This window comes from Brienomyrus brachyistius, chromosome 15 (assembly GCF_023856365.1).
Source record: "Brienomyrus brachyistius isolate T26 chromosome 15, BBRACH_0.4, whole genome shotgun sequence".
In the NCBI taxonomy this organism is placed as follows: Eukaryota; Metazoa; Chordata; class Actinopteri; order Osteoglossiformes; family Mormyridae; genus Brienomyrus; species Brienomyrus brachyistius.
The window spans coordinates 19,930,497-19,944,174 of NC_064547.1; the positions used below are offsets into that span (position 1 = coordinate 19,930,497).

At 49.8% G+C, this 13,678-nt stretch overlaps 1 protein-coding gene across 1 annotated transcript in view; it reads left to right on the forward strand.

The window, feature by feature from the left end:
* Nucleotides 1-13,678, forward strand: part of c15h8orf34 (chromosome 15 C8orf34 homolog) — a 61,532-nt gene that overhangs the window by 31,065 nt on the left and 16,789 nt on the right. The window contains 3 exon segments of the mRNA XM_048976908.1: nucleotides 3,385-3,520; nucleotides 4,102-4,184; nucleotides 4,517-4,590. Of these exon segments, the coding sequence (XP_048832865.1) occupies nucleotides 3,385-3,520; nucleotides 4,102-4,184; nucleotides 4,517-4,590 (293 nt within the window).

Below are 13,678 nucleotides of genomic sequence, written 5' to 3' on the forward strand. Positions count from 1 at the left end.
ACACATTCCCCTCCTCGCCGGCCCGTCGTCCGGTACGTCAGACATTCCCCTCCTCGCCGGCCGTTATCCGGTACGTCAGACATTCCCCTCCTTGCCGGCCCGTCTGCCGGTACGCCACACATTCCCCTCCTCGCCGGCCCGTCGTCCGGTACGTCACACATTCCCCTCCTCGCCGGCCCGTCGTCCGGTACGTCAGACATTCCCCTCCTCGCCGCCTTGTCTGCCGGGTACGTCAGACATTCCCCTCCTCGCCGCCTTGTCTGCCGGGTACGTCAGACATTCCCCTCCTCGCCGCCTTGTCTGCCGGGTACGTCAGACATTCCCCTCCTCGCCGGCCCGTCGTCCGGTACGTCAGACATTCCCCTCCTCGCCGGCCGTTATCCGGTACGTCACACATTCCCCTCCTCGCCGGCCCGTTGTCCGGTACGTCACACATTCCCCTCCTCGCCGGCCCGTCGTCCGGTACGTCAGACATTCCCCTCCTCGCCGGCCGTTATCCGGTACGTCAGACATTCCCCTCCTTGCCGGCCCGTCTGCCGGTACGCCACACATTCCCCTCCTCGCCGGCCCGTCGTCCGGTACGTCACACATTCCCCTCCTCGCCGGCCCGTCGTCCGGTACGTCAGACATTCCCCTCCTCGCCGCCTTGTCTGCCGGTACGCCAGACATTCCCCTCCTCGCCGCCCTGTCTGCCGGTACGCCAGACATTCCTCTCCTCGCTGGCCCGTCCAATGGTACGACAGGCTTTCCTCACCTCCTATCCACTGCTGCGGTGGGCTTTCCCTGTTCCTCTTGCACTTGGAGTGGCACTGCTCAACTCATTCAGAGATGAGACATGACCTTTTCCACCAGAGTACTCAGTTCAGATTTTAAAGTCTCTCCAGGAAGCTTAATGTCTTAGCGGGGAAGTTACAGCAGAGTAAAAGCACTGATTTATGCAGTGAGGCTGCATTCAGGTAGGTCAGGCTTACAGCACTCATACACCAAGTTACCTTTAACCCATATGTCCACAGATAGCTTCTCTTTTCCTCATTATTGTTTTAGATGATGTGGTGTTTCTGGCATCTGTGGAAAACAGAGAATAGTACTAATAGCATTTAAATTTTAACAGTCACAAAGGGGACCATTAAGTTCATTTATTGGACAGATCCATGCTGCAAATAAAAGAATGGTTGGCCTCAGTGTTGCTCTGTAGGTGGGGGGGGGGCAGATTTCTGAACTTTGTAACAGTCACAGCACCCCCTCTCTTCCCCCCAGGAAACTGCAGACACTTTCACCTCTGGGAGTGGGCAGGGATAAGGTCAGCCTCCTGTTCTGCTTTGTGTAATTCCTTTAGTTTCCTGTTTCCTTCTGTAGGTATCGTCTGTATCAGTCCAACTTTCATCTGCACACTTTTGTTTGCATTAAAAACATGTTTAATATTTCCATCCATATTCCAAGCCACTTATCCTACTGGGTCGTGGGGGGAGCAATGGGCACGAGGCAGGGAACAACCAAGGATGGGGGGCCAGCAATCGAACAATGACATCACAGCATTCACTCACACATGCACTCTTACGGGCAATTTTAGCAACTCCAATTAGCCTCGGCATGTTTTTGGACTGTGGGGGGAAACCGGAGTACCCGGAGGAAACCCCACGACGACATGGGGAGAACATTCAAACTCCGCACACATGTGACCCAGGCGGAGACTCGAACCCGGGTCCCAGAGGTGTGAGGCAACAGTGCTAAACACTGCACCACCATGCCACCCCCTGTTTAATATTTAGCATATTAAAATATTTATATCAAATGCTTATACACACATCTATTCATGTAGATTTAAAGTGTAGTTTTACAGTTGAATTAACCTGAAATCTTGTCTTAACTGCAGCTGTCCCATCATAAAGTTTGCACTGTATGTGTTTTAAGCATGTCGCTCTGTCCTTGCACGTGTAAATTTGCACATATTCAACAGACCCCTTTTCATTTTCTTTTGAGAAATCAGGGTCAAAAACAGGGGCCGAACAATGACATCACTGCCAGCTCTGGCATTTGAACTGGCAAACTTCTGATTACAGGCACTGCCTCCTAAGCCACCGAGCCACACACAGCACCCCCCCCCAACCCCCCCCCCCCCCCCCCAATGAGGAATGTGTCAGAATTCATGCCCTGTGAATTCTCCACTTTAAAGAAGCACGTGATGAAATGTTCTAATAAAATCCAGAACGGTGCCGGGAAAAGGAGCTACTCCTGCGTGTGGGACATTGCTGTCCCCGATCCAAGAGAGCAGCTGTCCGGGAAGCCACCCAGCGCATCCCGTCTGATCCGGCGTCCAGCTCCCCCCGGGCAGATACGCGCCCCCTCCCCGCACCTGTGTGCCTCCGTTGTGGGCGTTTTGCGTCAATGGTGCCAATTACGTCATGAGGCTGAGTGAGTCACATGTGCGTGACACTTTTAAAACGTGCCGACCAAATTTGGGGTTTCTCTGTTTATGTTCTGACTCTAACCCGCCAACAATTGGCCGCATTTCCTGCGGCTGTAAGATTTGCACTTTCTTCAGAATCTGTTTATCTCACCCCGAATCTGTACCATAATCCAGGACAAATGGATTGAGTCAGCCTGTTGGAAATGCCAAGCCCAGTCCACTCACATGCGAAAATGGATTTCTCAGCCTCGTATGCCAGAGTTCGTCAGCCCCTGAGAGAGGGCGGGGGGGGGGGGGGGGGGGGGCTTAACCTATGACGCTGTCCTGTCAGAGAGTGGAAATCTAACCTGGTTAGGTTTTGATGACCGTGGACCCGCTTACATTGTGCAAGAATTTCATGGGAGTTTAGTGATACTTTTGACTGCTCAGCCGATTCATTGGCACAGCAGAATTGGTTCAGGACTTTTTAAAACTAATTTTCGAGGATTAACCGGCCTTTCTCCCAAGCCCCCAGCAACCCCAGGGGTGTACTGCCTGCTCCATGTGCCCGGGGGGAGGGGAACCTCTGGCCCACATAACGGAGGCGGGATTCAAACCCATTGGTGGTGTGAGGAGACAGTGCTGCCCTCTGCTGTCAGTGTGTGTTTGGTGGTAATGGAACAGTTTGCACTAAGTGTAAAAACAGAAGCATCAGGTGTGTTGTAGTGAGATGTTTATAAGCGGAACAGGAAGGTCCTGAGAGAGGCTGTTTGGCAGGCCTGCCTTCACAGGGTACTGTCTGGCTTTGCCATTCAGGCCTTGCGCTGGCACTCTTATGCTCTTCTGGCACTGGCCCGCTATGTACGAGCCTTAAATAACACACACTGGCGGGTCCCGGGGAGAGGTGTGAGGGTTTGGTGTGACCCCTCCCCACCCGATTCCCTTTGACCTACTGGCTGTTTCTCTCTCTCTCACTCTCTCTCTCTCCCGTCTCGTAGAGGACTTGGACGACCTGCGCATGGAGGGGGTCACCGGCCTGGCGCCATCTGGTGGCAGGTTCAGTCAGGGCCGCGGCTCCTCCGGCTCAGAACCCCAGGCCAAAGTCACCCTCAACATCTGTTCCAGGTGTGCGAGGTAAACGCCTCCCTCCGTCTCTGCCTCTGCTCTGTGAGGGGGGGGGGGCACTATCAGCGAGCTGGTCCAAGGACTGAGATGGAGCCTTCGCAGGAGGAGGTGGGCGGCTTTACGATGGAATCTGAGTTACTGGGGTGGGGGCAGCTTGAGGACGCTCCGGCCATCTGCGCTGTGCGGTTCAGATAAAAACTCCATCCTGAGAACATTCCAGAATGGCCTGCTTTCCCCAGCAGGCAAGCAGCGATAGGTTCACGTTATCTCCCCTTTTGTTTCCTATCCTCCTGCGGGGGGGTGAAATGTGATGCCAGGGCCTGATAAGTGCTATCGCCGGGGTCGGATGGCTGATGTGTTCCCCCCGGGGGCAGATGCTTGTGTCCGTGGCTCTACCGCCAGTCGGCATCCCTGCCACTCTGGCCTTGGGGACATTTCAGTCATATCTGCGACCCTGCGGGTCCAGCTCACTGTGTTGCTCTGCTCCCGTCACCAGCCTCTGCCCACCGCACATCACCCTGACCACCACTTACACCATAATCCCCTCCCCTGGGCGAGCTTCCTTTGACGGGGTCATGTCTCTGCTCCAGGCTTCAGGGAGACAGCTTGATCACGAAAGACGGCGACGGGACTGGGACTGGCGTCCGCGTGCACTTCGTCTCTCCAGCGTCCTGTGAGTGAAGCGCGGCCACGTGACCCCACGCAGTGCCTCTTTCCGGAACCTTCCTGTTGGCATTCCCACACTGCTCAGTTTTTACACACCTGCTCGATGGGATCATGTAATATTAGCCCAACTTGGAAGAAACAGAAACGAATGCTTGAGAAATGGCGTGATAGATGCTAGTGGGAGTTTTTCTCTCGGGTCTTTATTCTCTCTGAGCGACCTTGGCACTGTGGCTCGGAGCAGCTGTAACTGAGACCCGAGGTCCCGGGGGTGCGTTTGGGTCGGCGTGGGGAGAGTGGGTGCGTGAGCGACAGGTTGGCTGAGTCTGTCCTCTGGAGCAGGTCCATCGCCTGGGGGCGGGATCCTCACGGAGGCTGAGGCGGAACCCGAGAGTGCTCTCCGTGTGCCGGGCCCGGTAAGTCAGCCCCACGAATCCCTCCTCATCCTCCTGCCCCGTTACAGCAGCCCTGCGTTTGGCCGCTGATGCCCGTCATCAGACAGCGATCCCTCTGATCACGAGGGCTGGCTTCATGCATGGTGAACATGGTATCATTTATGAAGCAGAACGTTTTTGGCTGTAAAGGGGCGAATGCTGCAGGATGTATGCTATATTTTTATAGAGTTGAGACTCAGGCCAGCAGCAGTAATGACATGTGGTGGCTCTGTGATGCTTAAAGAACTGCTGATCTCTGAAGGTGTCAGAAAAGCGACTTCAAACAAGGCCGACTAGGGCACACACACACACACACAGACGTGCATATATACAGATACGCACACACAGGCATGCCATAGACGTGCAAACCCACACACACACTTGTGGACACCCGTGCCACATTTTAATTATCACACTGCAGTGCTGGTAAAGTCATTAAAGGGGATTTTACAGCGTTTCTGCCCACTACAGACGCAGTAGTGCACGCCACATGGAGCCCGGCTTACAGACGCCCTGGCAGTCTGGCAGTGGCCCCCATGGGCCTCCCCCCACCCTCCCTAGGGCGTGCCCGCCAGCGCCCCCCTCCCTCCCCCCCCCCCCACCAGCAGCCCGGCCTTTGCCACACTCGGGCATAAACAATAACATTTGCCCGCATCTGGCCCACGAGCTTCCTCTCACCTCCTGGAATGTGGTGTCACATTCACCATTCCTGACTCGGAGACTGTAGCACAAACCCCATCAGTCCTGAATAAAAGATGCCCTACCCCCCTACCCCCCATGTGAGATAACGCCGCCATGCGCGAGCCCTGAGCCGCTCAAACGGTCATGAGCTCTTTCCTCACGTGTGGTTTGCCAGGTGCCACCATCCTGTCTTTGAAAAGGTGTTACTTTCAACAGGCTGTTAGGAGTCTGTTCCCGAAACAGCAAATGGCAGCGAAACTAAGATGAGAGCCTTTTAGGAACTGAGTCACTTCTTGGGACAAACGGTTGATCTGAAGTCACTGTGGGTGTTTGATTTGTGAGGTTCCCAGCGCTGATCTCCCGGACTGAGCGGAAATGCACACATTCACCGTGTTTTTACTAGGGTGCTGTCTTGTTACTGCTCAGAGATGCATTGTGGAACGAGTGTTTGAGTTTCTGATGGAACGAGTGGGGTGTCCCTGCAGGGGTACCGTGGGGGTGTAGGTGTTCAGCCCACCATGGGAGGTGTAGGTGGCAAGGCCACTGTGGGGGGTGTAGGTCATCAACCATTGGTGGGGGTGTAGGTGGCCAGCCGTTTATTGGGGTGTCGGTGGACAACTCGTGATGGGGAGGGTATAGATGACCAGACCTCTGTGGGGGGGCTGTATATGGCCAGGCCTCCAGGGAGGTTGTAAGTGATCAACCTGCTGTGGGGGGTGTAGGCAGTCAACTCCCTGTAGAGGTGTAGGCGGTGGGAGGTGTAGGTAGTCAACCCCCTGTAGAGGTGTAGGCGGTGAGAGGTGAAGGTAGTCAACCCCCTGGAGGGGTATAGGCAGTGGGAGGTGTAGGTAGTCAACCCCCTGTAGAGGTGTAGCCAGTGGGAGGTGAAGATAGTCAACCCCCTGTAAAGGTGTAGGCGGTGGGAGGTGTAGGTAGTCAACCCCCTGTAGAGGTGTAGGCGGTGAGAGGTGTAGACAGTCAACCACCTGCAGAGGTGTAGGCGGTGAGAGGTGTAGTTAGGGTTTAACTTGTGCCAGATTTCAGCTCTATCACCTCTCATATGTTCTCCGTCATCTCAAATGTTACAGCGAATATAATAAGACTTAAAATTAATTTGTTAAACTTTGGAATAAATACAAATTGAACTAAACATCCATCTACATTAGTATGTCTTGTTTAGAAAGGTCTGCTTTTTGGCCAGTAAAATAGATGAGGATGCACCTCAGATTTTTATAGCCAAATTATTTAAAATGTTGAAAGATATAGTAATACATTTTTTTTGGCAAAGCAAAGAAGGAACCCAAGCAGAGCAGAGATGAGCCAGAAAACCTGATGGAAGAACAAGCAGAGACAGCGAGGAGAGGAGCAGCGTTTGTGGATATTAATGCTAATGACAAGGAGCAAAGACAATGAGGACAGGAGCAGCATTTGTGGATGCAAATAAGAATGAGCAGAGACAGCGAGGAGAGGAGCAGCGTTCATGGATGCGAAATACTGTTGAAAGGAAAGAAAAGTGAAATGCAGATGAAAGGTTTGACCTAAATAAATAGAAAATATTTTACGTGTTTAAGTAATTAATGTTGCATTATCATTGTTAAAGGCCAATTGTGTATGACGTTATTGTGGTCTTTATTAGCTCTGGAACATCAGAGTTTACAAATTGAGCACTGAGTGTAGGCGATCAGCCCAGTGTGTGGGTGTAGGTGGTCAGGCTGGAGTGGGTGTAGGTGGTCAGTCCTGTGTGTAGGTGTATGTGGTCAGGTTGGAGTTGGTGTACGTGGTTAGGCTGGAGTTGGTGTAGGTGGTCAGCCCAGTGTGGAGGTGTAGGTGGTCAGCCCAATGTGGCGGTATAGGCGGTCTTCCCAGTGTTGGGGTGTAGGTGGTCAGCCCAGTGTGGAGGTGTAGGTGGTCAGACTGCTGTGGGGCTGTAGGTGGTCAACCCAGTGTGGTTGTAGGAATTTCACTGCCCTCAAAGTGCCTAAATTATGATGCTCTCTGTCCTGTCTATCTGGATTATTCCTGGTAATATGCTTAGTAAAATGGGGTGAGGGCCAGGCCCAGAGACACAGAACCCAATGGCAGTCATAGCATTTGGCCGTCTGTGCCTCACAGGAGCGTTTAGAGAGCTACAGTGAACTGTGCAGTTATCACTGGAACATGAAGTACCAGGAGCAGGGTGTAGGGTATACAGTTATATATATATATATATATATATATGAAGAGAACAGACTCCTGCTTTTCTCGTGCCTCATTGGGGCAGGAGCCCACATTGAACATGGGCCTCACTTCACCCGGTTCTGCCTCGCTAGCGCCCCCTCCTTGTGTCTCTGTGGATGAACCGTTCTGGTAAGCAGCTCTGGAGGCCTGCAGCCAGGCAACTGAGGCTGGTAATGGTTATCATTAGCAGAACACACCCCCTTTCGTGCCACTTGCTTGAGGTGAAAATTGCCTCGTAAAGTCTGTGGATATAAAAAGCATTTTGAAAAAAACAACCCACAGAACGGCCCTATTAGTGATAAATGACGACTGGTTTGGCCAGCATAATGTTTAAAGGAGCTGACGGAGGCCCAGGGCTCCCGAGATGTCCCCTCCCCATGGAAACGACTGCTGGGATGGACTCTGCTCTCAGCTTTCCTGCTAATGGAACCCGAGTCATACATGCTGCTGGTGCGGCTTTGAGTTTGAGCAGCACGGACATTGTAAGGATATTAATGTCAGAGCACAGCGCCTCGTTCATGTCTGGACATGAAAGGCTGGTGATGTTCTGACGTAAAGACCAGCGATGGGTTCAGCTCTAGTGGCGCGGAGTGAGATAGACTCTCACCCAGACTCATGTGAGCTTGCGATGAATTTAGCAGGAAGGGATTTGGAAATAATTTGGCACAAAGACAAATATTACAGTCAACGTAAAATGTTAATTACGACAACTGTCAAGTCATGTCAAGTCAAGTCAAGTAGGTTTTATTATCATTTCAGCCATGCACACAGTATATAGAGAAGTGAGATAACGTTCCTCCAGGACCATGGTGCAACACAGAGCAGGACAAAGACAGAGCAACATCATAAGTGCAGGCAGGACAGCATAACAGTACAAACTGACAAGACAAGACAATATACAGTGCAATTTAACAGTGGAGTTACTGAATTCACAGTGGAGTTACTGTATGGTAGCAGCGAGGGTTATTTGTGCAAAAATGCCATGGTATACAAGAGTGAATAGTTGAGAGGCAATAAATTACAATAAATAGTATATCTAACTCTTAAAAAAAACCACAATATTTCGATAAAGAGTGAACAAGGTAGGGGGGAATCCGGGAATGCAGACCCTGAACAGAGGCCACGGCCCCCCCTGAACAAAGCCACCTGGGGACTCTGTCCCTCCCGACGGAGGGACCTGGGGATGCCTCCTGGACAGGGAGATCGGCAGATGTATTTCTGGTCTGCATGGAGACCACACATGAAGCAGAGAGCTTTTTCTGAATTTTACGTGGATGATGTTATGCTTTAAACACTGAAGTACAACAGTAAAGACCGCACTGTCAGGCTGAATCTTCTGGAACGTTCTTAGGCAGAGGATTGAGCTGAATGTTACTGGCCATCAGGGACCCCAGTCCCCACGTCCCCTGTCATTATTCTCACTTTTATTGAGTCCTTTGGCTTGCACCACTGCTGGTCTCTCTAGTGTTTCCAGACCTCACATATTGGCTGTTTCCTTTAATGTGGCTTCTTCTCCTCCTGCTTAATTCATTGTCTTACTAAAGGCAGACAAATGAGCCAACCCTGCATTACATAAGTCAGTTTGAGCCTGGCTGAGGGTCCATCTTGTTTTGGTGCCAGCTTGGGCCGCTGCGCATGAACTGGCCTCTTAACTAGAATATTGCAAGTTCTCCACAACATGAATATGAACAAGGCGCCATTCTTTGACTTTGGGTAGAGCAGCACATATTAAAGTCATACTGGTTGCATGTAAACAGGGAACATCTGTTAAGTTTTGCAGGCAAGAGAATAGCTCACCTCTAATGGTGCTTGAGGAACAATATGGACCAAGAATGGTGGCATTGTTGTGGTTTAGTTGACTTCCCTAAATATCGTCACCCCACTTTTCTGTAGACAAAAAAGCCGCGTGTTCCATTTGATTTCTCATTAGGGAGTACTTGCTACCCTTCGTCTCATTCTGTTTAGGCAGCTGGTTTTGTCATTTGTGAACGATTTTTACCCCCGTTTTCAACCCATAGCAATGGCATCGCTGTCATATTAGCAAAAGAAAAACAGCTGTTCCCCAAGTAGCCAAAACGTCAACTGTCCCAGCATGCCGTACTTCCTACCAAAGAACTGTCTCAGTTTGGCTGCTGGGCAGGCTTTGCTACCTACAGAGCCAATGGGCAAAGCTGCAGCTTCTTTCTAGCTTGACTTGCCGGTCTACCAGGGGCTGCGTAGGATCAATGCATGCTTAGGACCCAAACGCACGCATGTACAGCCCCATGTCTAAGCTATGTGCAAACAAATCCTTAAAGTCTTTAAACGTAACTTAAAAAATCTTTCATCTCCTTGGAGAACCCTCAACCACGCAAGAAGTCTTACTCCAGATTCTTCTCGTGTGTGATTCCCCGATGGTGGAAGGGGCTGTCACTCCAAACCCGGTCATCAGGTTCCGTTTCCACCTTGAAGAGACGCCACAAGACCCATGTCTTCCTGGAAGTCCTGCACTAGCCTCATGCTTCACTAATGCTCTTAATATGGCAGTTCCTGGTCATTAAATAGTTCTTTTCATCCGGTTCTTGCTTTGTTACATGATGATGTATAGCTCGTGTTCCTGTGCTGTTTACACATGTACCTGGGCATTCATTGGAAACTCTTACTCGCACTTACGCTTAGCTAACTCCTCAACAGCAATCATGTTTGTAATGTGCTATTTGCCTGACTTGTACGTCGCTTTGGACAAAAGCATCTGCTAAATAAACATAAATGCAAATAAATATAGACACATCAACAGTCGACAAGGATTTCACAACCTGTTCACAAAAAAGGAAGTCGATGTCATCATTGGTTCTGGCTGAAGTTTTATGCGAAGTGGTGAAAAATCTGCTTCTTTCTGGAGACAAGCAAGAACCATCTCCCTATCCCCAGTTCCCACCTTCAGCCGTCAGCATCCAGCAGTACCCTTCCAGAATCATCTCCCTCTCCTCTGTATCCGCCTTCAGCATCCTGAGTGCCCTTCCAGAACCATCTTCCTCTCCCCAGTTCCCACCTTCAGCCGTCAGCATCCAGCAGTACCCTTCCAGAATCATCTCCCTCTCCTCTGTATCCGCCTTCAGCATCCTGAGTGCCCTTCCAGAACCATCTTCCTCTCCCCAGTTCTTGCCTTCAGAATCCTGCAGTACTTTTCTGGAACCATCTCCCTCTCCATTGTAATTACCTCCCGGTGCCCCACTGTGTGTGGCGTGACACTCCACCACTCAAATGCTAACCCACATCGTATTGTACCAGTGATGAGGGTGTGGCTACTGACACACCAAGAAAAGGTTTGTCAGAATCGGTAAGTAAACCCCCCCATCACCCTCCCAATGACCCCCTCCCCCCCTAGAAAAACAGCTCTTATATGATGTTGGAGTATTAAGTTCTTGCTATGTTTGGAAGGTCTGCAGCTCCTGCTCCAATACTGTGTACACGTGTACCTGAGCATGGTGGGCCCTTAACCTCATCTACTACTGGGGTGCTGAACACTGGCCAGCCATGTGTTCAGCCACAAAAACTTGGTGTCACCTCTATATATATCTTTGTGCCTTTCTCTCATGAAGAAGCTGGTATATGCAAAAACTACCTACGTCTCCCAAGTGGACAAAGAAAATACTGTATTCTATCCTAAAGAGTGTGTGTGTGTGTGTGTGTGTGTGTGTGTGTGTGTGTGTGTGTGGCTGTCCTACAATGGACCGGCCTTATGTCCTCCCAGTTCTGCTGCTTCCCGGGCTCCCTGTAACCCTGTAGTGAAAGAGCAGTTTTGTGCTAGGATCTATGTGCTTGGTCGTAAAACAAACCAACTGCAGAAGTTCCTGTTGTGAGTAAGCGTCCGGCGATGTGAGGCGTGCTTTAGCCGGCCGACCACTTTTTTGTTGCTGTGATATATTAGGAGCCAAGCATTTTTAACAGGCACTAAAATGATCACGTTATACAACCGCTAGATACACACAGACTCTGTGTCTAACATGCATCCCCTCGTTTGAAACCACATGAAGGGCCAAGCTGGTGTTCTCGACGACTTCGGGATGGACAGGCTCAGCCCGCTGGCTCACCTCGTAAGACCTTCTGTCATTAATGGCCACCCCGCGTGACCAAGAGGCCACTCTCACCAGGAAGCCCAGTGACATTTTAAATTGGAATTTTCTGTTACCAGGAAAATGTAAACATGAAATATTAGATTTAAAGAGGGTTTTTGAACAGTGTGAGGTGGAGGCATGATTGTACATATATTGCACATTTATTTCATGTACATTTTTGAACTATTTATCATTCATGTATATTGCATAGCAGATTCTAGCACTTTTGCACTATTTTGTGCATCCAACTGCATTTCGTTGTCAAAGTACTTGAACTTTGTGTGATGGTAATAAAGTTGAGTCTTAAAAAGTGTGTTGAACGGTAATGCATTGCTGCTGCAGTAAATATTATCAGCTCTACAAAGCACCCCTAGCAAAAAGGTTGGATCTAAAGATAGAGTGAAAGAAAAGACTTGCAGCACGCAGGGACAGGGTGACTGCAGCTATTGGGGCCAAAACCACATCTTCGCCCTCAATCTTTGACATGCATGTGGGATCTGTACTAGGCCATGCTCTGTTACACAGTGTTGTAACAGCAGCTGGGAGATACTGACGTGCTGTGTGAAACTCAGAATGGACAGATCATAAGCTGACCCGGACCATTAAACTGCTACACCTTTTTAGGAACACCAGGGGCACTTTGCTATCAAAGCCTCAATTCTCCATGGCATAAATTCCACAAGATGTTGGGCATCATCCCCGTGACATTCTGGTCCATGCTGACATAGCTGCATCAGGTAATTTCTGCAGATTTCTCAGCTGCCAATACTGCCAATCTCCCAGTCAACCACGTCCCAAAGGTGTTCTATGGGATTTAGATGTGGTGACTGGGAAGATCTCTGAACTCACTGCCATGCTCGTGAAACCAGTTGGAGACTATTTTTGCTTTGTGACATGGTGCATGATCATACCAGATCTCTCTATTAAAAGATGGGTAAATTGTGGTTAAGAAGGGATTTGCATGATCAGCAACAACAGAACAACTGTGATAAATAATTGATATTAATGGGCCCTAAGTATGTCAAGAAAATAATTACATTACCATCATCTGCCTGGACTGTTGACACAAGACAGGTTGGTCCATGGATTCGTGCTGTTGATGCCAAAACCTGCCCCTACTATGTGCCCTTCAGCAGAAATTGATATTCCAAACCAGTCCAGCCATTCTCCTCTGACCTCTCCCATCGACAAGGCATTTCCATCCGCAGAACGTCTGTGCTCACTGGATGTTTTTCATTTGTCGCACAATTGGGTAAACTCTGGAGCCTGTCGTGTGCGAAAATCCCAGGAGATCAGCAGATACATGAATACACAAGCCAGCCCGCCTGGCACCAACATGCCATGGTCAAAATTTTCAAGATCATCAAGATATTTCCCTTCTGGAAATATTGAAGTGAACAGCAGCTGTAGCTCCTAACCTGTATCAGTTGACGAAAGTAGCTTGCCCTGATCACAACGTGAATATTGTCGAATTCCCCCATTACATCAAGGAAAATTGGCATTCTTGTACATTTAGTTTTTTACGTTTGCCTGTTCATAATGTAGGGAAATATGATGTAGCGCCTTACCAGATTTGTTATGCCATCCATCACGGAAGGCAAGAAGGAGCCCAAGGTTGGGTGGGATATCCGCGATCGCTCCACGAAACCCACCCTAGTCAGAACCAATGTCCCTACAGACATCGCCCGGGTTCAAGGGGCTGGTCTCTAATGCTGGACCCACATCAACATATAATCATAAAAGAATGGCTCTTTATTCATCCCAGGGGGACATTCTTAAAGTACGCAGAGACATGCATTTAATGCACAACAGACCAAATGCAGAGACGTCACACATGCGAACAGTAAACAAGTAACAAAAGAAGAAATAATTCTGGTGCTTCCTGAAATCTCATTCCGATCTAATCATTCCATTTACATAGTCACTGGCCAGAACACCGTAATGCTGAATCTCATTCTCATGACTGTTGGCTAGTTATACATGTAGTTCCCATACCTGCGAATGTCTTTCCCAACTCACACTTACTCCAGTTAGTAACAATTACAGATGTTTTGAATTCAAGGGGAAAGGTGACA